Source organism: Idiotropiscis lumnitzeri, chromosome 6, assembly GCF_059441095.1.
Source record: "Idiotropiscis lumnitzeri isolate Australia: NSW breed Sydney's pygmy pipehorse chromosome 6, RoL_Ilum_1.0, whole genome shotgun sequence".
Lineage (NCBI taxonomy): Eukaryota > Metazoa > Chordata > Actinopteri > Syngnathiformes > Syngnathidae > Idiotropiscis > Idiotropiscis lumnitzeri.
Window position 1 is genome coordinate 15,011,459 of NC_142396.1, and position 23,765 is coordinate 15,035,223.

Sequence of the window (23,765 nt, forward strand, 5' to 3'; positions counted from 1 at the left end):
CACCATCAGTGGAAAAAGTTTGGAAATCCCCAGCCTAGAGCATTCTCATAATTACTCATCATCATTTTGGACTTTAAAAAAGTTCTATATTATACCAAACTGACATCATTTGTTGTTGATAGTAACGGAGGGCACAGCCCTGTCGTGTGGCTGCTGAATAGCAGCAGTCGTACAAACACAACGTGTCACCGCTTGTGGGAAAGAACAACTGTTTCTTTTGTGCGTGTAAAATGGATGCAGGAGGAGTTTTTTTGTGGTGCGTGTTGTGGCAGACTTGAAGTTAACGTCAGCACTTTCTGGCCATCGCTCTTTCTACATAGACTAAACTGCAGCCCCTGAAACACATAACAGAGACATGATAATGTGCCAGGTGCAAAAGCACAAGTAATCATGACATCAAAAAATAAATAAATAGAAAAATAAAGTATTTTTACTTCAGCGTGAGGGAGTTTTGCCGGCTGTGATACATCAGGTGAGAAGTGTTTGGTTGTCATGTTCCGGCACGAAGTCCCTGCGTTTATTGTGAATCACAGCATATTAAACACACGCTACCTAGCTTTAAATAGTTCATGTTGAAAATAACTCTGGGGTTATATTCATTCGTATGCGTCAGAGGTGATGTGAACTGTAATAAATATGTTATAGACAATAACTGTATATTCCTTGAATGAGTAAGAAGACAGACACTTACGACCAGTTCGAAGTGTTATTTCACCATTCATCGGGATTCAGCTGAGAGGCTGCAGTCCAGCTCTTCGTGACCTTCTGAACAGGATAAGAATTGATGGATGGATTAAGAAGATAAGAATGGTTGAATAGATGGTTTAAGAAGCCATATAATTTGAGATTGTGGTCAAGCCAAGTTCAGTCAATGAACGCAAAACAACAAATGTTACGGTTTAACATCACATGTGACGGTGTTAGTGATTCTGTATGTCATAAACATGACACTTTTTTTTTAAATGAATTAATTCAATGGAACTTCTGAAGAAAAGAATGGCAAAAATAAATCAAACTGCCGCAAAAAATATCATTACATTTTTTAATTGCACGTGCTTAGTTTTTGTAAAGTATCACGTTAACATTTTTTTACAGTCATACAACTGTATAAATACACAAATTACTGTTAATAGTAAGACTTGAAATTAAAAAAAAAACTCAAACCTGACCTCAATGAGTGCTAATGCTATTGTTAGCATGTTATGTAGTACAAGAAAAATATGAAATAACTTTGAAAATGCGTAATGATGCATGACATAAAAAGTCCATGTACTCCTACGATGCGAATGTCCAATGATATTTATAAATGAAAGGCGGAGATAAATCATTTTAAACCCCTTTCCACCATTAATGTATGAATGAATCTTAAACATTTTCAAGACAGCAATGTAAAAATAAACAACTGAAATAATGCGGTTGCGCAAGTGTACACACCCTCATAACTGGCGTATGGTCACATTCAGAATTAACTAATTACATTCAACCTCGTTTAATGAGTTGGCACAAACCTGCCACCTTTCAAAGTGATTAACGTGTAATAAAGTTCAGAAGTTTTGTTTGGCTTTTCCACACTTTTTTTTTTTTTTTTGCTAGCTAAGGGGGTTTCATGTTAACACTGACAGGTATTTGGAACTGCTCATAATTTCTTCCACCTTGACAAAGACCCCAGTAACAACGGAAGAAAAAAAAGGTCCAATGTATAATGATTTCACAACGACACTTCATTGTAGGTTTGGTGTTCCTTTGGGGTTCGTCTGCGTTTGTTTGAGCCAAACATACATTTGAGTTCTATGGCCAAAATAGTAATAGCCATGGTTGGCGGTTTAAATGTTTAAATAATTTTTTGCTCAAAATTGCATCAAAATAGAGGCCTTCACCATTAGAGGTTCTGCCATGTTAGTACTGACGCTAACACACCAGCAAAGTCCGGACCACCGATATTCGAAAATATAGACACATGAAAGTGACATGGGGCATTATGGCGCTGACAGGGGTGCTATATTTTTGATTACAAGCCATCTTACTGAAGTTTTTTATAGGCAAACATAAATTACATTCTGGCTAGGTCACAATAAATTTAACAACAAATTTCCACGTGGCTTTTGAATTTCCACACATTAATGCTGATAAATCAGCACGAGGCCGCGTGTTTAGATACATCATAATATCTGGCAAAAGCCTCCGACGCTATACATAGATGCTGTAACAATAGGGAGCTGTGTGGATGAGCTTGCTGTGACGGCCTGCTGACATGTACATCACAGCCTGCAGGTAACAGCTGCACTGTGACACACACACCCACGTAGACACACGCGCGCACAAACACGGGCAAACGCTTTCAAACCAGTTGTAAAGTCCTAAATGTGCCTTTGCTCTTTGGTGACATGCCCTTGCGATGAGACTCTGGGAGCTATTTGAAGCATTGTTCTGATAAGCCCTGTGTGTGTGTGTGCGCGTGGCATTCATCAGCGTGGGAAAAAGAACAAATGGCTGATGAGTGTCAAACATCGCGTTGCCGGAGGAACTGTTCAAGAAAAAAAAAGAAAAGCTTCCGTCATGCATTCTTGCACCAGTCAGTTATGTTATCAGTGATTACATGCTAGTGCCTCCACATCCTGTTCGGAAGAATGCATATCATACTGGTCACGCATCTTGGGAACAATAAGGTATAGTTGAAAAAAATATGAACGATAGCTCTCGCAAACCTGTGTTGGAATAAAAATGATTAGTATATCCTTGCGACGCACAGTGCGGCATTATATTTTAATCTCTCGCTGTGTATGTGATCCTACTTGGGTGGACTATGAGAGCCAACATATGCAGCAGCAGAATGCCTTTAGACACGGAAAAGTAGGTCCTAAATGTCAGGCAGCATTAATTGTAGCGTGCCACTGTAATTAAACAGGTAAAACACTTCCTCCATGCTGCTTTCAGTGAAGACCGTCACGAGTCTCTGATGAGCGCGACTGTGACGAGCTCTACCTTCATCCCGTTCCAGCGACTTTGTCAAAGAATGACAGCAATGCAGGTCTGCTGTCTCCCCGCCTGTCATAAATTGAAGTGTCTACAAAGCCTCAACGGAGATCATGTGATCAACACGGACTATTTCCATATTACTGAAGGTAATCCATGATGGAAGCGGGGCCATGGGTGGGATTTTGCACTTGACAGGTTTAGGCCTTGTGCTTGACCTCCAGCTAAGGAAACAAATAACACGCTGTGGCACACTAGAAATACAGAGTTGGACAAAAAGCAACTCTGTGTCACGCTACTTTGGCGTGCCCTGAGCGATCATTAGGTGTGCTGTGGGAAATGATCTCAGTTCCCTAATCAGTCTTAAATGTATTATTTATTCATTAGAAATAAAGTATCTGTTCATCTGTCGATGACAGACAGGAAAATTACAGTTTGTTGTGTTGAGATCAGGTGACAGAACCGGCAGAGCCTCAAATCATCTGGTTACTTATGTCACATCATGAGCTACGTCATCAAAAAACACCTGTGCCATAACATGACCTCCACGGTGATTACTCATGGTGTGGTATGCTTTGGAGTTGTACCGTTTGCTCTTCACGCCTTTCACTTTCCATTGTCCTGATGAAAATGGTTTAATTTGCCGTTGTGTTCCAGAACTTTTGAGTTTTTTGAAGACGTTTTTTGGCTTCGTGACTTTTGTGTTTTTGAATGCTTAACCCACATTCAAACAGTCTGTTTTTATATTCATGAAGGATTCTAAAAAAAAGTCGTCTTCACAAAAGAAAGAATTCAGGGATAATCCACATTAGAAAACACAAGACATTTTGAAGGAAAATAATGGAACTGTGTTCAATGGCCCAGTCAATGAACTGATCTAAACCCAGTAGAGCATGCTTTTCATTTATTATAGACCGAAGCAAAGGTATTGCTATACTTATAATTAAGTATTCATTAACTTTGTCTAAATACAATTAAGCCCCGAAAAATGCTGGCTCTAAATGGTTCATAATTCCTGAAGGCTATTTGTTGCATTTTTCACAAACTCAGACTGAAACAAATCATCATCATCATCAGCTGATCTGATCTGCTCAGGGCTGTCTGCTTGCAGCCAGAGGCATACATAGAGTAGGCACAAACCATCTTTGATTCCAGGGTCCGCATAACCGTGTGATTCATGTGTCAACACCAGCGACAAGGCAATCACAAGCGATGAGCTCTTCATCGCGCTCGTTGACTTTTGAAGGGCAACGCAAGGTCGTCTGCATAAGTGACCCTCTATCCCTCGTCCTCTCTGGAACCCGATTTGGCTCGCATCGCTTCCGACCGCACACAAGAGTCCACACAAGCCTACTTGTTCACATACTCGATGCTCACATGCACAAAGTTTAGAAGTGCTGCCAAGAGTACCTTTGGAGCCAAGAGCGCAACAGTGGCTGCGACTGCAGCTGTTAGAGATGAAGAGAGCGCCCTGTGTGCACTTGTGCTGGATGAGCGACATCATTAGGTCTGCTTTTTGCATTCGGCGAAGACATCAACTTTCTTCAATTTTGTAATACACTCTCGAAAGGTTGGGTTAATTATTTTAAATCAACAGATTGGGCGGGCTGAAGAGCTGAAGCAGGTCACCATTTTGGACAATTTAGTCCACAGAAGTTGAGATAAATTTAATGTAACCTTAGTAGAAGATTTTGGTGGTGGCTGGGCTCAGAAGGTCGCACCTCTTGGTCAGGCTGTATGATAATATTTTATTCATTCATTCAGAGCCTTTACAGCATTTGCTTGAATAAAAATGGGTGGATTGCGTCAGGAAGGGCATCCGGTGTCAAAACTGTTAAACGTATCGTGCAAGTGACTTGCTGTGGTGACTACGGGGAAAGTTGCGTCTTTTTTTTTATTTTTTATAATATAGTAGCAATAAAATTTGTTATATTCCCAACCACTGCAATACTGATAACCTGATAACAAATTTCTTGGTATCTTTACCTCATCAGTATGGGTAGTTTTTACCCCTTGTTAAATTAAAATTTTGACCCAACATGCTAGGGCAAATCATCAATCCAATGTGCTAGGTAAAAATAACCAAGCAATGGATCGGTCGGTTATTTCACTCACAAAAATGAAGGAAAATTATGAATCAGCGCGACCCCAAAAACTCGAGTTTACTTGCATCTCATATTAAAACCTTTAGTACAAATTTGTTGAACAAGGTTATTGATCAATCTAAAGTGCTGTATTTGACAATGCAATATTAATGGTTGAACAAATATGACATTTTGAAAAGTGAATATGTCCCGATGCCAGCGACATGCATGTCATGGCTGGTTAGTGACGTCACAGTTTATAACCCATCCAGCCTCTTCCACTGTTTGTGGTAGCGGGGTCTGCAAGCTTTACCCGCCATCAAGAAGGAAACAAATTTAAAATCTGATTGTTTCAAGAAACAGTAATAATTTATTGTGAAGGCCCTGGGCAGATTAGCTTGACATGGGATAGTGTTTAGGCCAGCAGAAAAGGCCTTGCTGGCCTTGACCTCTCACCACTGCGGATTATCTTTATCCTGAGTTTGCATTGAATTTCTTTCAAGGAACAAACTACATTTTTCTTCAATCTTCTCTCGTGTCAGTTACGCAAGTCCCCCAAGCATAATCAGCAATTAAATTACATTGGATATCCAAATGTGAAAATGTGTCATATGATTCAAAGAAGTTCTGCCAGGAAAGTCATAATGTGTTCTGCACTGTGGAATGATTGGCTGAGCTGTTTCCTGTGAAAGCTCAAGTATGAAAGTAAGGAAGCAAAATGCGTCACTGTCTGCCATCATCATCAAGCTTTAGATGGTTAGAATATTTCAATGGCCTTCCCGTGAGGCGTAATTTGCATAAAACATTCATGTTTAAATTCTCGAAATTAAATTGTCATCAGATGTTATTTCCTCATCTTTAAGCAATGCCTGCAGAATTTGGGTTAAACTTTATAAAAGTTTCATTGCTATCTGATCAAGAGGAAACCGGAACATGAGTCTTGAAGAATGCGTCTTTGTTAGTGAGCACAGCCCACACACAGCATCAATCGCAAGCAAGTACACTGTTCTGAGGCCTAAACACCAAAACCAAAATGAAGCATTCCAGACGAATAGAAGAGACGTGAAACTACGCCTGATTAAATATTAAACATTAAAAGGAGTTTTGGTGGAAATCTAGCTGCCATGTCGATTTGAGTCAGACATCTCGATTTCCCACGCTGTCACCTCAACTCGTCTCTGGAATGCACACACACAGCTGAGAGGTGGTTCTGCACAAGGTGGCATGATAAGAAACGACAAAAGTTAGGGTTGCTAAATAAGACACAAGCCTCCTTCTCCTCTCCTTCAGAAGCCTCAGAGCACTTTGCCATATCTCCCATGATGCATTACAAAGATCTCTCACAAGAGTGGACACTCTTCTCTATCTGCGGGACAGGATTCCTGACATTCTGTTCCTCTTGTATGCTGCTTGGCAGTGCAGCAAATGTCGGCTTTGCTGTGAGTGAGGAAGACCATGGTCCACTGCTTGTTGACATTCTCCAGTGACGTGTGAAAATGGTCAGCCACCCCTGATGACAATTACTATTTTGCTGGATGAAGATGCATTTAATTACTGCATTTTGGGGAGATTTTATGTCAGACGTTAGGCTACACGCCCCTATTGCCCCTAAATATTACCAAGACATTTTGGACAATTGCATGCTCACACGACTGTGCACCCAAGAGCACAAGGCAAAGGATGCTTTGCTTGAGGTTGGTGTCCAAGAATTGCATAATTAAGGTTATCTTCATCAAATTTATTTCACGTGTTTATCAAAAAAAGTGTCTTAAAATTGATCAGGAGCATAGTAGTAGCTCTCAGTTTCAAAGAGTTTGGCGAACCATGATGTAATCTTACAAAACACTCCCACTTTCTGATTTCACATTGAATCACGTGAGCGCAAGACATACACAGAAACACTTTTCATTGGTGCACAACTTTAATAGAATATCTTAATTCTGTACAAATTGAAGAGAATAAACCAAGTTAACAAGTTAAGGCCATTTGTTAGCACAGGACCCCGTGTGATACATTGGAGGATGACAACCATAGCACAGATGCAAGCGACCAGCTCGTACAATCGAGAGAAGAGGGCGATTGGTTGACTGCTTCTGATGAACTACCAACATGGGCATCCAAACCAAACAAATTCAATCCAAAGGGCAGTACAAAATATATTGGCAAATTGTTTTCAACAAATTATTCAAAAACAAAACCATATACAACAAATCTTTGAGCGACTTTAGATGTTGATTACAATGTGTAAGTGGGGAAACAGCATTCAACTTGGCTTGTTAAGGGAGCAGAAACAAAATCCTAACTACCTGCATGCTGTCACATACTAGAAAGGTCTGACGAGTTGGCTTCCATCTATCTGTCCTTGTGAGGTAAGTGATTGGACTGATCGTGAGCAAATGCAGAAAGGGCTTTAATCGGGCGGGTGAAGGAGGAAGTGTTGTCCTTTCAAGAGCTCACGTTAGGTTAAATGCTTGTTTAAATTGGCAGCTGACTGCAGCATGGCAGCAAACACAATCCCGCAATGATCAAATGTTCAAAATTGGAACTTGCCATTTTTTGTAAATACGAGGGAATCCTCCATATGGCAGCTTCCTGAAATGCATCACTATACTGCGGCATGACACCAGAATAAATAATTAAATGACAAGCACGAAGATGAAAAAACAAAAAGTCGCATTGCAAAAAAAAAAAAAAAAAAAAAAAAAAAAAGGCCCAGCCAAAGTCGACTTTGCTCAGCTGTTCCCTGGTGGACTAACAACTCTCATGTTAAAAAAAACCCTGAGTAACAGATCCATGACAACTTAATTGAGTCTTTTACATTCCATTTTCCTTATGATGTGCTGAGATTCCTGACAGTAATGCACTAGACACGGCCTTAGCAAAAGATGGCAATTGCCAAGACAACTGCTTGGAGCGAGAAAGAAGCCAAACAAAGAAGGGCAACGTGGGCAGAGGGCGGGGGAAAGTCATGCACATAACAAAAACTCAGTTTGGTTTGTATGAATATTGCGTTAGGATGGATGAACATTCATAAAGAAAAAAAAAAGGGCAAGATGGCAACTTGCGGATTGGCTAATTTGAACGATGGCAGGTCTCCTTGTCCACTGGTCACCATGGTTACTGCTGCTTGCATTCAGCAGGCTGGGCGGGCGCTTCTTTCTGTGTGACACAAACATTACACTCAGACAAGGAAGGGACCGAGGTTTGGCTAAAGGGAGCCTCTGGCTGACAGTGAGAAGCAGCTAAAAGGAAATGCAGCTGGTTTGAACCAGGTTTGGTGCAGCACAAGGGACGGGGGGTTAACAGCCTTACACAAAACAAAGCAAAAGAAGAGGAGCGGGACGCCCAGGATGTGAATTGAGGACCACCGAAACACAACCCTTGATTACGGCAAAACAGACGTCAAAGAAGCGAGCGCAAAAGGTCTGAGGTCATAAAGGCAGTTTAGAATGGATTGAGAACGCAGTACAGGGAGGGTGGCCATCCTTAATTCCTCCTTACCTAGAAATGCATGACTGAATTTAGGCCTGTGATGGGAGGAGAGACAATGTCATGCACATGTTCAACAATCACACACTTTCAGAATCAAGTAGACGGTCACCTTGGAAATTAAATGCTAAAGTACTTCACATAGAAATTAATTGTTGACTTAATGCTGCTTAATTTAGTTCAGGTATATCTGCCAATTCACAACTAGTTATTTTTAGGCTCTTCACAAATACTTTGGCAAATGAGGCAAGAAAAAATAAACACCCCATAAACATGCCAAAGATCGACAACCTCAAACACTCGATTAAAAGAAAGTGTTTCCGTGACATACCTCCTACCACCGCCTTTTTGGGCTCCACAACGACAATGAACTCAAATCATGCGCCAGTTGCGCATTTGGGAAATGATGACAAGCTAACTTATAGTCGTCAAGCTAACGCTAGCATAACAGCAACAGCATTAGGGTTACTGTAAATGACAAATTGATGTCATGTTTAATTGAAATGCAATGAATCTGTTCCATCCCACAAATTAAGTTGTTGATCAAAAAAATAAAAGCTATATAAAAATAAGTGCACTTTTATAAAGGAATAAAAAAAAATGCAAAAACAAAACTATTGCTCATTAACGTCTACTATATAGTGTACAACATTTGTTTGGCAAGGGCTGTAACATTTTTCAAATGTAAATTAAAAAAAAAATAAAGGTTGGGTTAACACTAACAGTGGGAGAGCTTGACTGAATGTTTGGTAAACGTCTGGCCCTACCATAAAAAAAAATAATTTGGGGGAAAAGAAAAAAAAACTGTTTACGCTACTTTTCCCCCACATATTAAACCCTGCATCTTTTAATGCAATGCGATTTATCAATGAATTTTTACTGACGAGCTTCAAGCCACTAATAGATTTACCTATAGAACTTTTGCCACAACGAAATTGCGGAACACGTTACAATGGACTAATGAAACTGTTCGAGTCTGCCCTCGTGCTGAATAGTCATCAGCCATTTGCGGTTGGAGTTTGCATGCGTGAGGGTGGGGCCAGCTGCCCGAGTAAGAAATGCTGAGGTTTGTGTTTGTAGCAAGCAGTGAGCATCCGCGTAAACAGCAAAAAGAAGCATCTTGAGTTGAGCTCAATGAGCACAGGGAAAGTGCCATAAATAGTTACAATTGCTTCACTACTGCATCATTAAGACGCTCAACAACAAAGACTGAAAGGATGTTGGGGGGGGTAAAGTAAATAAAGGTTTTTGTAAAACCCACGTGACCCCTTTCTTCGCATATATCTTGTGTTATTAAATCGAATCCCACGGCATATTTTTAAAGCAGCACTGCACTTACATGGTCAATTGGATACATATGGACCCCACCACTTACGATACAGGGGTCCCTCTGTTTCCAACTATCCTAACATACGTTCCAAGGTTTGTTGTGGTGCACAATATATGCGTTTGCACACCTGCGTATAAATAAAATGTGGCATAGGAAAGCACACTCATATATTAATGGGCTTCTTTGTTTTGTTTTTCTCCCCTGCACATATACTTTGATTATACTCGAGCATTAGCTAATACAAATTCGGGTAACATTGCCACAGTATGAATGGACCTGTCATAAACCAAGGATGCACTGTATTGACTTTAAAAAAAAGGAAATGACCATACAACATATACAGACCCTGGGGTCAAAGTCTCCCTCGTCATCGTCATCATCATCATCGTCATCACCATCATCATCTTGCTCCTGATACACAAAAAGAAAGGCAAGATTATGCAGTCAAACCAGATAATCTGCAGGTTGTGGGAAGATTAACAATGTTTTAAAGAACTTTACTCTGTGTCATTAAACTTCACTGCATCAGAGTCATTTCAATTGACCCAGTGAAGCTGTGGGAAACGAAATATGACACAACCTCTCAGTTTGATGGAGAGAAGGACGACAACCACAATAAAAATGAACAACTACTTATTTGAAAGTGTCACTAAACTAGATTTGTATCAGGCTTATTGATATCTTCTCATATTGCACAGTGATTGTGACCAATGAGTTAAGGAAAATCAACAAACCTCATCGCCTTCTTCTAGTTCCTCATCAAACTGTATTAAAAAAAAAAAAAAAAAATCATTAAACATCAGATCACATTAATTTCGCCCAACATTACATCCTTACTCACACTCTCGTCATCTTCCATGGCCTCTCCAGTGAAATACAGCACCGCTCTGGGAATTATTCTCTCACGGAAAAAATGACCAATCTCAAAGTCAAAAGCTAGCTCAGAGTCCTCGTCCTAGGTGGGGAGGGGAAAAAACGGTTAAAAAAAAAAAAAAATAGCATAATTGACAAATGTGATGCCTGCCAAGCAATGCAACTGCTCAGAGAATTATGACTGCAACTTACCATTTCACCACCATCTGGTGACGCTGTGGAGGAAAAGAAACATTCCAAATTATCTTTTCATAATCGACAGCTACTATGTCAGAGTCAATTTCAAATGAAATTACTAGAAGGGATATATCCAATTACTAAATGATGCGCGAGTTATGACTTTCTTTTTAAAAATTTTTTTCTTTTAACAGCTTCTACAATTCAAAGTGCATTCCCACTGATGTGCACTGCTTCCACAAACATGGCAGTGCACATTTCCTCAAGTAACTTACTTCACAGGATGTACATTCTGAGGGCTCATTTTATAATATTGCCATGTTGACATTCCGTTCAGGAGCTATTACTTATTTTCCCATTTTTACCAAGAAAAAAAATATTTTGCTTCATTGTGCGCTGGCTGATGAATATTAATGCTGGGGAGAAAAAAAAAGTTACAAGGTAAAGAGTAAAACTGATCTTGAATACCATACTTGTCAATTGCTTTTTCTATTCTATAAAACAGGGGCGTGGGATTAGAGCATACCAGCACTAAAACAGAATTGGGCAATGTAAAAGCGTGTTTAGAATTAGTGCAGTCCAACAGATAAATGTTCCAAGAAGGCCCATGCACTTCATCAGAGGAGCTAAGAAAGCTATTAATGTTGTCCAATCACAACTTGATACCAGGAAGACAAACATGGGTTTAGCAAATCAGATGCGAGGTCAGCCTCTGAATAGACAGAACCTGCTCAGACATGTTTGCTAGACAAGCAGAGAAACTTTCAAACTGGGAATCCCCACTGGAACAATATGAGCTCTCATTATGCGGAAATCTGACTATGCTTAAGATGTGGCCCTGCTCTGAGATGGACTATACACAGAATTTACAGGCAGATTTGGGCAGTAATTGTGTCGGTTGCCGCTTACATTGATTTTAAGAATTATAAGCAAATAAGCAGTTGCAACCAGTTGGTCTGGCAACTACAACACAATTGATAAATGTAGTGCATTACAAAAGAATTCAACGACTACCCAGTCTAATGTGGCGACCTCTGCTGTTGTGTTTGGCTTAAAGCAGTGAGTTGCTTGTGGGCAAGTGTGGACATGTAAAATATTAGCTCCTCCCCTTAGAGTTTGCCTGCTTAAAGCAAACAGCAGTATGTGCAAGTTCAGATAGAACCACATTACCAAACTTGTGGCAATAAGAATTGGAAAGTACTGCATAACATCATGCCTATGCGCTGACGCTGCACTCACCTTTGACAGGGTTGAAGAAGTTGAAAAAGGAGGGGTTGGAAACCTGTTTGGTGACTGTGCGGACAGTGCCACGACCTTTGTGCTTCTGCTTTTTCTTGATTGTTTTCACAGTCACATCCTTCCCCTTGTGCCAATCGATTGCACAGCTACGGGGAGAGCCAGGGCCAAGGCCATTTATTAGTACAAATGTTAAATGATCATGGACAACCACATAGTGACCTACTTTGCATCCTATAATGATTCTTTTATTTCTTACATGCACATGGCAGCACACAACTGTACAACTACCTGCACAAGCTAATCAAAATCTTATTGGAAACTATTCCTCAACTAAAAAGGTAACACTTCAGTTTTCGTTTAATACTGGTGCAGGTTATTAATTCAACATGTTAGCTACAGTATTTTACACAACTGCAATTTAAACCAATCCCAAATCAAACCATCCAACGAATGAGTCTCATGTTGAAAAAAAAAATCCTAACTTTAAGAACATTGACTAGACATTTTTGGAATATGTTAAGGTCAAGTATCTTTAATTACAAAAACATTTGGGATTCAAATGTCAATTTACGAGGTGCCTTCAATAGGTTTTGAGACTTTCATGAGTGTAGTTATAATCATCCCAGACTCCTAAAAAAAACCGTCATCATGTCATAGCACAAATTTTTGTGATGCCAGGTTGAAAAAGACAGTTGTACGTGGATGTTAAGTGAACACATTAATTATTGTTTGTGAAGGTTACCTCAGAGGTTTTTGCCTGGGCATTCTCGGAAACCTCAGCAGCTTAAAAGTTGCCCAAAAGTGCGGTACCGCCGAAATGGCTCTCTTAACAATTTGACGGCATTCTCACTTCCCTTTAATGTAACATAACGAGCAACAAAAAAGACAAGCATACTAGCTGGTTATGTTACTCACTCAGTCATTCAAGTAGAATTAGCTCTGAGGACAAGTAATTTTCGCCTTTCTTTTAGTCGGCTTGTGTACATATTAACAAACCCTGCCGTTTTTTTCTGCTTCAATAATATGTGCGCATCCTGATTATGTCATCTTTGTTTCCAAACTGAAATCTTGGCTTACAAACTGAAAAGGGTTCTGGAGAGTCCATAGGACACTCTAAGGGGCCTGCTAAGTGCACACGCTCACCCGCCACAGTCAATGATCTCCGGGCCCTCAAATGAAAAAGGCTCTGAAGCATCAGGCTCAGACTTCATCTTGTAGACTTTAGTGAGGACAGCATTGTTAAAAAAGCCGTTGGGCTCAAAGTAGAACTCCAGCGTGAAACTCTGTGAAATCAAAACCAGATTAGAATATTTGCTATCATTTCATTTAACGCAGCAATACTCACCATGGGCTGTCCTGGTTCCGAAAACTTGACTTGAATATCTTTCAGGTGCTTGAGGATGGGCTCATCATGTTCCTAGAAGACGGCAAACAGTTAATTCAAAGGTTAAGTAACATGCTGTGAGCTACTGGCGAGCAAATAAAGGGTTAAATGTACTTGGATCATGTCATTAAGCATGTCTGCGTTCCTGAATATGGTGAGCCAAAAGTCTGGGATGCCTTTTGGGTCTTCCACTGGTGCGGCATCTTCCTTCTTAGAGTCGATAGCTATTTTTTTCTTTATCTGCTCCTGCAGCAAGAAGACAGAACGGTAACAATAAAAAATATTGAAACATAGAGGACAAAAAAAAGCAAATCTTTGCCCAGGAAAACTTTTTAATAAAGAACCAAGAGAGACTGAACTGCCGTTAAAGCATGAACATTATTTTAATAAAAAGATTCCAGATGGCCATTAGTCCTTAATTATCTGCTCAGCTACAGGAAATTAAATTGTCTTATGTATCAGAAGAACGCTGAAGGAGCTGCCATTTTTACACGACTGTACAATTAAGACAACATCTGCTTGGAAGGATGTGTTAAGAGTCTCTAATGGTATTTTATTACACCACAAAAGGTTGCTAGATTTGTGGTTTATAGCTTTTTGGGAGGTGAAATAGTTACTAGAGGGCTCAGAAATGTTTCGCAATACAGCGACAGATGCAAGGCTGGCAACATATGAGTAGGTTCCAACCCCCGGTCAGCTTGGTGAGGAGAGTCATACTGCATTTGCATGAGGCAGAACCACACCCCAAAAATAGCACCGTTTCAATGGCATATATTTTAAGTGTGCCATAATTCTTTATCCAATCTGTATTTAGACAGAGGCTTGTCAGACACCTGGAAACTTTTAAAGGGGAGGGAAAAAAAAAGATAATTTGTCTTATTCAAAGACTTACACTGCCAGAGACTGAAGGCTCTACTTACAGATAGCTCCTCTTCCTCATCTTTGTCACTGTTCCACTCACACTCAGCATCTGTGGGTTCCACTGTGCCCGTGATAAAATCTCTTCGCTGTCATGCACACAAAAACAGAACAGGCAATGACTATTATTGACTACTCAACTCAAACAGAACATACGCAAACAGGCATAGATCACAGTAATACTGAAATACACATGCAGATTGAAATCTAAAACCCTTTAGAGAGGCAAAGTGCCGCACGCACAGGTGCAGGCCAATCTTATCTGCCAATCATTAGAGCAACTGAGAATGGCTTGGTTCTTGTCACTAGCTCTGGAAATAGCCGTGACTGACAAAACAACAGTCGGCTACTCTTTGTACTAGTATATTATATAGCACCAAGGATGTGGTCTAACTGATTTTAGGTTGGACCAGAGGCATCTAGTGCCACTTAACAAAATCATGTTTACATCTACAATATGCATGAAGTAGTACCTTGTCATAAAATGGCCGATAGAGGGCAGCATACTTCCTCTCCAGTTCATGGACCTCCTCATAAAACTTGGCTTCGATGTTGCCACACTGCACCTGAAGCCTTTTCAAGGCATGCACTCGCCTCTTTACCGCTTTGGGCAGCATGCTGTGGTAGATGGTATAGTAAATTGAAATTTTAGGAGGCGCAGTGCTGCAATTCAACCGATGTTGAATATAAATGCATGTGTGCAAATTGAAGTGAAATACAATGCTAAAAAGAGTGTTAGGATTTATAGAACAAAAGACACAATTGTCTTCCTATTTTTACCTTTTGGGGCATGTATTATCTGTCTGCTGTAAAATTAAGTACCTGGGACATGTAATCACAGGGCAAGTCTGATGCTTATATGCATAGCTAGAACCACATCTTAAATGCACAGGCAAATGTTGGTCAGGAAATCTCACTAGTACTCAGATGTTACAATAAACCTGTTTGGAACATATTGTACACATCTGTGTACTGCTCCCTTGTAGATAGTTTTAAAAAAAAAAATGGAGCAAACATAAGTTTTAAGGTTGGCTATGACTTCATGTAAATATAGCTTACAATGAATCTAGTGCAGTGCAAGCTGTTCTGACCTGCAGGAGTGGAAATTCAATGCCCTGTTGAAACATCTGATGTATAGATTCATATGCCAATTGATTGGTTCTCAAAATTAAACCATTGTGTTGTTTTTTACTCCTGTTTTCAGTGCGGTGAAATAATAGTCACCAATGTGGACGGGAGATAGCCTTTTAATTTCATTGTTTACACTGTTTTCTAAAGAGTCTATCCCTTACAATATTGTTCCACAATAATAGCATAGTATAGAGACAAAAGCATGACTTCACCAGTGATCTATGTAATATGCAAGTGTTTCAAGTAACTCAACTAACCTTTCCACCGCATGCAAGCTAACAGGTTTGTCCGTCTGCCCGGCAAGATTCTGAAATCCCGGCTCCCCTTTACCTGCCAACATTTGGACGACAGAGGCATTATTTACAAGTTTATTCTTAGTCATGCTTCACCAGGATGTACAAGAAAAACCCAAAACGTTGTATTTACCTTTATTGACCTCCATTACAGAGTTGCTGCACCTTCCTGTGATTTAAAAAAAAAAACGTCAATCAACCAAGTAGCGAAAGCGTTTTATTTTCCGCACGGGTCACTCAAGTAATCATCTGAAATCGGGGCTACGAAACGTTCCCTTACGCCGCTGACTCAGCCATGTGCCACAAAGAAAACAACGTTATTACAAAGGGGCACACGCATTTACAAAGAGCCCAGGTGTGACGGGTACAGGGTGGCGAATAAGCGCGGACCGATGACGCACTGACACGCTGTCGACAGCTGGGCTAGCCAACGACCAACAAAGTTAGCGTCTGTTCGCGAGTGAAAGCGCTCTCACCGGCAAGTGACAGTCACTCAGTAGCATTAAACACCGAAAAACTACACGATTTCTAACAGTCGAGTGTTGGCTTCCTGGCAAACACTCATGTAAAAACAAGAACGGGCGGCGTCGCACGTTTGACAGGAGCTAAAGAGCTAGCTGACGAGCAACAAAGTACGAGGCAACGTGTTGTGACTAGTCACTAAACTGCCAGAATAGAGACATATATTGTGGAACAATCATAGTGCAATTGCTAAACGTCGCGTGGGATCATTAACAGGAAAAGCGTGACTTATTAACGTCACGATGCCCTTGTGTTTATAAGATAAACAGTGTGTTTAAAATTCAGCTGTTAGCTCCTCGCGAGCAGCACTGGTAAGCTAGGAGTTGCTGGCTACGGTTAGGACCGCAGTTGCTAAAAGTGGAGCCAAAGTAAGTTTGAGACAGTTCACTTGAAATCTTGTAGCTCGCAGTACTGCTTTCCCTATTCGTGCCGATTACTTAATATTGATAAAAGGAACATTTTTACCTGTGACGTTGGGCGATCAAGTGGCAGACCTCACGCGTCTTCGATTCTTCTTCGTTGGTTGAGTGACACAATTGATATTTTAGTGATGTGCTACTGCCTTCTATCGACACAATAAAATAACATATTACTTTGTTGACAAGTGACCACGGATAATCAGAAGATAATGGATGGTTATTATTATTATACAGTTTTTTTGCCTATTAATAATTATGTCGAGCTGGAACCCCCTCACCCCCGTAAAATATATTTTATGAAAAGCCATACGTTCATGACGTAATTTAAACGTAACGTCATGAACGTTTCATCGAAGCGAGTCATTAGTTAATTACTTGTCTTTTGATTCGAAAACGTTAGAAATAGTCCTCTTTAAGTAAGGTGAAGTTGTCATCGGTGGGAGGTCATTAAATAAATAAAAGAATAAAGCATAGTTCCTTAATTGTCTCGATACTAATTTAAACGACTGACGTCACAGATTTGTGATCTCAGCCAGGCAATATACACATAAACATTTTCTAAACCAATTTTGTGATTCAAATCAATTTTAGTGTTTAAATCAAACACCAGACCACATAAAAAACATTGTGAACAAACGGTCTGTTTTTTTGCTGAGCGCGTTTAATGACCGCCAGAGGGCTTCATCGTCCTTCATCCCATGCAGTGAGTTTCCACAGTAAATTGACTTTTCCACCACTGGACAAAATGATGATTGTCATTGCAGACGTGTCTTTTAATATATAATAAATATTCGTAAATATTTACCTGATATTTGTCCTTATTTATTAGTGAAGACACCCTTTCTTGGTTATTGTTTTGTCAAAACCTATTGGGTACGAATGTGTTTTAATTTATGACTCATCCCAATTATAGTCTGTTACTCTTCAAAAGTTTGTAAGATTTAAAAGAAGAAAAAGAAAGCATATACATTAAGGGTAATGTGTCAAAAGGAATTCCAAGTGGGAGTGATGTACTGTATAACTGGCGATTGAAGTTACTTTCTGTCAGCATGCACAAACCTATATGCTTTTCTTTATGGAGGACTGAACGTGCCCAAATTAAATAGATTAATACACTATATAATGTTCAATTAAAATTGTCATTAATTAATCAGTTGTTTCATTCATTCATTAAATATGGAATTAAATAAATCCAATAAATAAATAAATGTACCATTAAATAATTAAATATATGTGTCATTAATTAGATATTAAAGGTTTCATTTATTAATTAAATGTGGAATTAAATAAATCATTGTGTCATTAATTCATCAAATTACCAACTGTTTTATATATATATATATATATGTATGTATATATATATGTATATATATATATATATATATATATATATATGTATATATATATATATATATACATACATATATATATATATACATATATATATATATATATGTGTATATATATATATATATATATATATATATATATATATATATATATATATACATATATATATATATATATACATATATATATATATTAGGGCTGTCAAAATTAAAGCATTAACTCAGGTGATTAATCCCCAAAATTTTTACTCAGTTAACTCAGTTTGATTTACTTCAAAGGTAATTTGCATAGTTTGCAAATATTGTGCCATATTAGCTGTCTTTTGCGTGTCTCAGAACAAAACACTGTGTTTAAGTTACCACAGGGCCTTGCAAACAGACACTGCTGGAGTGTGGCGCTTGTGGGCTGTTGTGAGAAATGTTTAGAAGAAAATGGCTGTAACGATGTCTCCATTTCGTATTCAAGAATCAAAGAAAGCTATTAGAACAGTCTTTGAATTAAATATACTTCATATTGGGTGATTTTGCATCAATTCCAAAATATTATTCAAGTAAATATCTGTTATAAGCTTCGCAAAAATAGTAGTTGAAAAATATGATTAATCATGATTAATCATGGATTTTTTGTGATTAATTAGAAAAAATTAATCACTTGACAGCTCTAATATATATACATATATATATATATATATATATATATATATATATATATACATATATATATATATATATATATATATATATATATATATGCGTGTGTGTGTGGGGGGGTGTGCGTGCGTGTGTGTGTGTGCGTGTGTTGAGTTCTCAGCTGCACTAAGTGACTAACTCAAATCTTGTCATTGCTTTAGCCTGAAGTGGTTGGAAATATAATCGTTGGTAATTTGATTAATTAATATCACATTGAAGTATTTAATTCCATATTTAATGAATACATGAAACATTTAATTAATGACACTTTTATTTTATTATTATGGTAAATGTATGTATTTATTTGATTTATTTAATTCCATATTTAATGAATGAATGAAACAATAAATTAAAATTTAACGTTAACATATCATGGATTATTTATTGATTTCATTTTGGCACTTTCAGTCCTCTGTATTTCTTTGCTCTTTTTTGTAAATTACATGTCAAAATAGCATATCTGCAGCTTGTTGACAAACCATTTATAAATAGGATAGTGACTCTGCACAATGATGTATACCGCTACACAAAACCAACAAAATTCATATGTCAATCTGTGGTCATCATATCTCTTTTTGTCGAGGAAATGTGCTCTTTACAGAAATAGCATATTCCGTAAAAGGCATAAAGTCACTAAAATCAGGCCCTCTCTCTGTTTGCTATCAGCTGGTGCAACGTGCGCACACTTGAGAGGAAGTGACAGTACTAGGGTGCCTCGGGGTATGATTGTGGTGACCAGGCTTCGTGCATGTCACAGTGTGACATTTACCAGAACCGATCTGTACTCACAGCAGAAATCAAATGTGATTGTAGCATTTGGGATTGAGCCACGGATGTAGATAAATGTAGAGTAATTTCTAATTTTGGAAAATTGTGGATGATTGTGCTGCATTTATAAATGGAATTGGTCTATATGTACACACATGGAGAAATGTTGGTACCCTTTGATTCAAGAAAGAAAAACCCTTAATTGTACTTAATAACTTGAAACTGACTAGATGTAATTGCCAAAATGCATGACAAGTCTTGAGACAATAATGAAGCTTCTTGGCCAGTCACATTGCTATACATTTACAGACATGAACCAGAAACATACAAAGAGAAGATCCTCGTACCTGTTGTGAAATGTGAATGAAGCTTGGTTATGATCTGTAGCTGTTTTCTGTGTCCGACAAAAGCATCTTGATTCTATAAGGTTTGAAATTTCTATTTTAAGATGGAGAAAAATGTACTACTCAGTGTAAAACAACAACAACAACAACAAAACCTATTTAAAAAAATGTGGTCCATTCTGAAGAGACCTTTGAAAATCTGAGATGAAAAAAGGGCTGGAGATGTTGCCACCTTTTATACCGGAGACTTTTGAAGTGGTTTGCGCAAAATGTGCAATACCTGTCAATGTACAAGACAGGTATTAAGATGTAAAAGACCTGTTTTTTTTTATTTGGGGAGTGGTAGAGTCAGGCCAGCGAGTTATTAAGAATAATAATAACAACAACAACAACAACAACAACAACAGCAATAATAATAATACTACTACTACTACTACTACTACTACTACTACTACTACTACTACTACTACTACTACTACTACTACTAATAATAATAATAATAATAATAATAATAATAATAATAATGATGATGATGATAATGATTATTATTATTATTATTATTATTATTATAAAATGACAATAATAACACGAGACCATGAAAAAAGCACTGCATGTTTTCTGCATTTTATTTGTTTATTAAAAATTTCAGTTTCAATGTTTTTTCCCATGACCATTGAAACTTTTTCTTGGTAGGGCATAGTGTATACAAAGTATGCTAACACACTCGAAACATTTTGCTACTCAACTCACGTGGGTCCAATCCGTCTCTCGTTGGCGACTGGCAATCGGCATCGAAATGCATAATTTCCACGTCACACGCAGGCGCCACACAAGCAGACACGCAGTCAAATTATATTCATAAAGACAACAAAATCACAAACACACTGCGTGGTGATTAGTGAAATAAAAACAATATGGGACACATGTCATTGATGGCTGTGGGACTGAAAGTTAGACAACAACACTTTTTTTATTTTGTATTTCTCGGGCTAGGTGTCAAGTGAGCGTCACCTGCATATCACGCGGACAGACTGGGTGGGCCTGATATACTGACGGTCTCTCACAGACGGATGAACACACCGATGAATGCCCACCTCTGATTAAGACAATAGTAACACCTGCAAATTGTTTACAAAGCCGTACTTTACAGGATTAGTCTTTGAGTCCCACACCCTGATAACAACCCTTTTGTTTTTTTCTACCATTCCCACTCCCTGAATGAGCTGAGACACACAACTAGCTGTATAGATGCAAAATACGTTAGTGCATTTCCAATTGCGGGACTTAAATGAAGGCGTGCAAATGTGAAATGCTCTATATAAATAAAGTTGCATCATATCGTATTGTATTTTCTCAGCAAGACACAATCTGTCAATTCAGTCAGATCACAGACACCCTTAAGCACTTCATCATAAATAAATACATAAATAAAATGAAATACAGATCAGAGAAAACTATATGCAAACCCCGTCCTGGTAATTCTGTAATCTTTTAAAAGTACTGCCCCCTGTGCAGACGTAGAGACAGATGAACCTGTGGTTGAAGCAACAGAGTGGTCTTCTAAAAGGTCATAGGGCAAAGTTGCTATAGCGAAGTGTTCCTATGTAATACTGACTGCCTAGTTCAGCCAGATCCGGAACCCTGAGGAAATCAAGTATGAATGATATATAAAAATTGGTATGTCAGGGGATCAGTAGTTCAGATAAACATGGACCTCTTAACCTAAGTGTATAATTAGACTTATTTTTTTAATGTCGCTCTTGGATATTTTTATATGTATTTGTGACACATTTAGGATTTGGCTGCTATTAGCACGTGCAAAGATTTTTCCTCAATACGGAGAGCGATTTGCAAAACATGTACCGTTTATTCATTGTTAGCTCGTACTTAATTTGTGTAGATTTCTTTCACTGTCCATTCTTAATTTGTATGCTTTGATCAATGCAATCAGACTGTAGAAATCACTCTCCCAGCTCCTGGATTTTTGACGTTTTTAATTCACAATAAATGTGACAGGTGATCTTTTCCTCATGTATTGTGATGATTTGAATCATTTATCACAGATACTTTGAGACCCAATCTGTCATGGTTTGGGATGAAACTTGTCGAGAGTTAAAAATGCAAGCTGCAATGATGTTGCACAAACACAAGCATCAACAGAAGACAAAAAAAAACAAAAAACAAGAGGTGGTGATAGCACTTGTCTGTTTCCGGCAATTCAACACCTAACATGTGCATCCAATGTGGCCTACCTCATTCCCCAGCGGTATTGTTTTTTGTGAATGAAGTGGCCAAACTCCCAGATGCCACGAATGGTGTTATCGATATGACAGGAGGAGAGGGCAGTGTTTATGAGCCGTCCTGCCCTTGCATCCTCTGTTGTCCATTAAGCCTCTCTCTCGCTAATATATGGGAAATGGCCAATTTGTACACCATAATCAGAGAGACACACACGTTGACACCGACTATAGAAAGCCATCAAAATAAGACACACAACGAAAGGGCCACATTGACACAGCTGCAGTCATTATTCACAAGAGGTCTAGGGTGGGGGGTTGAAGGATGCCAAACGGAACTACTATGTCTCATCTGTTGCGGCTGTGTCACAGAGCGCTATATGCGTAATAAATTGAGCAAAATCATTGATCCGTCTTATGGCAGATCTCTGCCCCGTGTTGTTTGAGTGCATTTTACTTTCATCCGCACCAATAAGCAATTATAATCATAACATCTTTATTTTGTATTCTTCGTTCACTAACTACAGCCTCTGTTCAGCTTTCATGACTGAACCTTAAAGCCACGAATGATAATTACCGGAAACATCTTTGAGTACATGCAGCCACGCACAACGAGTGACTATGAGTTGACAAAATGTAAAAGAGCCAGGTTAGTGAGTCCCTGCAATTTGAGGATCACACTTGTGACAAGAAAACAGATTATTTTCGTATTTTGACAGTTAAGGATTTTCAATAAAGGGCAAACTAACTTTCAACCATCATGATTGTTAACATTAATGGTTTTTCACAAACCAAAAAGGAAATACCGAATTAGTACTGGTGATGCACTAGTTAATCAGGTGTTAACCATTCCCGCAAAACCGGTTTTTTGGTTTGACAATCGTCCCCCTTTCTGAAGTCCCATTTCTGATAACAATGACAAAAAAAACGGCAGCTCTGATTTAATACAAATGTGATTTACTATGATGGAGAACATGCAAATGCTAATTGAAGACAACATTTTTTATTGGTATGGTTGTGAGTGTGGAATGGTTGCTTGTCTCCACGTGCCCTGCAATTGACTGGCAACCCATTCAGCACATATCCTTTCTGAAAATTTTCTGAAGAGCATGTTTCTGCATCAGTCACAACCAAAATTCTCTGAAGTATTGTTTGCTATTGCAGTAAAGTTTACATTTACTGTAGCCAATTTTTTTTTTTAGATTTTCATTCACAATTCACAGGCGACCAAAGAGTATTGAAAATTTAATTTTGTCCAGCAGAACAAACAGTTGGTGCATATTAATTTCTCAACTATTGAGCTAGACCGGATTTTACAGAGTCATTTTTAAAGTTGGTGTTAATAGGGGGTGGTTTAATGTCAACATCTGTCCATGAATCTTTCAAAAAAAAGGGCAAAACTAGGTTGTTGTAATGCAGTGATTCTCAATTATTTTCTGTTACTCCTTGCCTAGCAAGAAGAAAACATTTTCGCTAGTCTCGTTGCACACTGAGTACAATGACAATAAAGGGCTTTCTGATTTCTGATTCTGAATTCGCGCCCCC

The 23,765-nt window shown here is 38.6% G+C and overlaps 2 protein-coding genes across 4 annotated transcripts in view; one reads left to right on the top strand and one right to left on the bottom strand.

Moving 5' to 3' along the window:
• th (tyrosine hydroxylase) overlaps positions 1-23,765 on the top strand; it is a 46,889-nt gene that overhangs the window by 9,731 nt on the left and 13,393 nt on the right. Inside the window, exon 1 of one of the 2 annotated variants that reach the window (XM_088297614.1) lies at positions 16,763-16,781. The exons of the other annotated variant lie outside the window; for it this stretch is intronic. The gene's annotated coding sequence lies outside the window, so the exon portion shown is untranslated. Of the gene's footprint in view, positions 1-16,762; positions 16,782-23,765 lie in introns of those variants that run through there. 2 annotated transcript variants of the gene reach the window in all.
• Positions 6,960-17,048, bottom strand: nap1l4a (nucleosome assembly protein 1-like 4a). 2 transcript variants are annotated; one of them, XM_088297617.1, is made up of 15 exons: positions 16,879-17,045; positions 16,025-16,060; positions 15,856-15,928; positions 14,941-15,085; positions 14,470-14,556; positions 13,664-13,795; positions 13,511-13,582; positions 13,309-13,448; positions 12,166-12,311; positions 10,942-10,964; positions 10,718-10,831; positions 10,611-10,640; positions 10,222-10,287; positions 8,559-8,584; positions 6,960-8,216 (listed from the first exon to the last, which is right to left on the bottom strand). In XM_088297617.1, the coding sequence occupies exons 2-14, from the start codon at positions 16,038-16,040 to the stop codon at positions 8,579-8,581; spliced, it is 1,050 nt and encodes a 349-aa protein (XP_088153743.1). In that variant the 5' UTR covers positions 16,041-16,060; positions 16,879-17,045; the 3' UTR covers positions 6,960-8,216; positions 8,559-8,578. The 2 variants fall into 2 exon arrangements, with proteins under 2 accessions (XP_088153743.1, XP_088153742.1); XM_088297616.1 differs by lacking the exon at positions 8,559-8,584 and having other exon boundaries at positions 16,879-17,048.

What these genes read in the sequence shown, in the direction of transcription:
- nap1l4a (XM_088297616.1), bottom strand. An exon ending in AGCTTGCATGCGGTGGAAAG is followed by an intron (nt 15,086 to 15,855) that starts GTTAGTTGAGTT and finishes CATCTACCACAG; the next exon opens with CATGCTGCCCAAAGCGGTAA. An exon ending in TGCTTAATGACATGATCCAA is followed by an intron (nt 13,583 to 13,663) that starts GTACATTTAACC and finishes GCCGTCTTCTAG; the next exon opens with GAACATGATGAGCCCATCCT.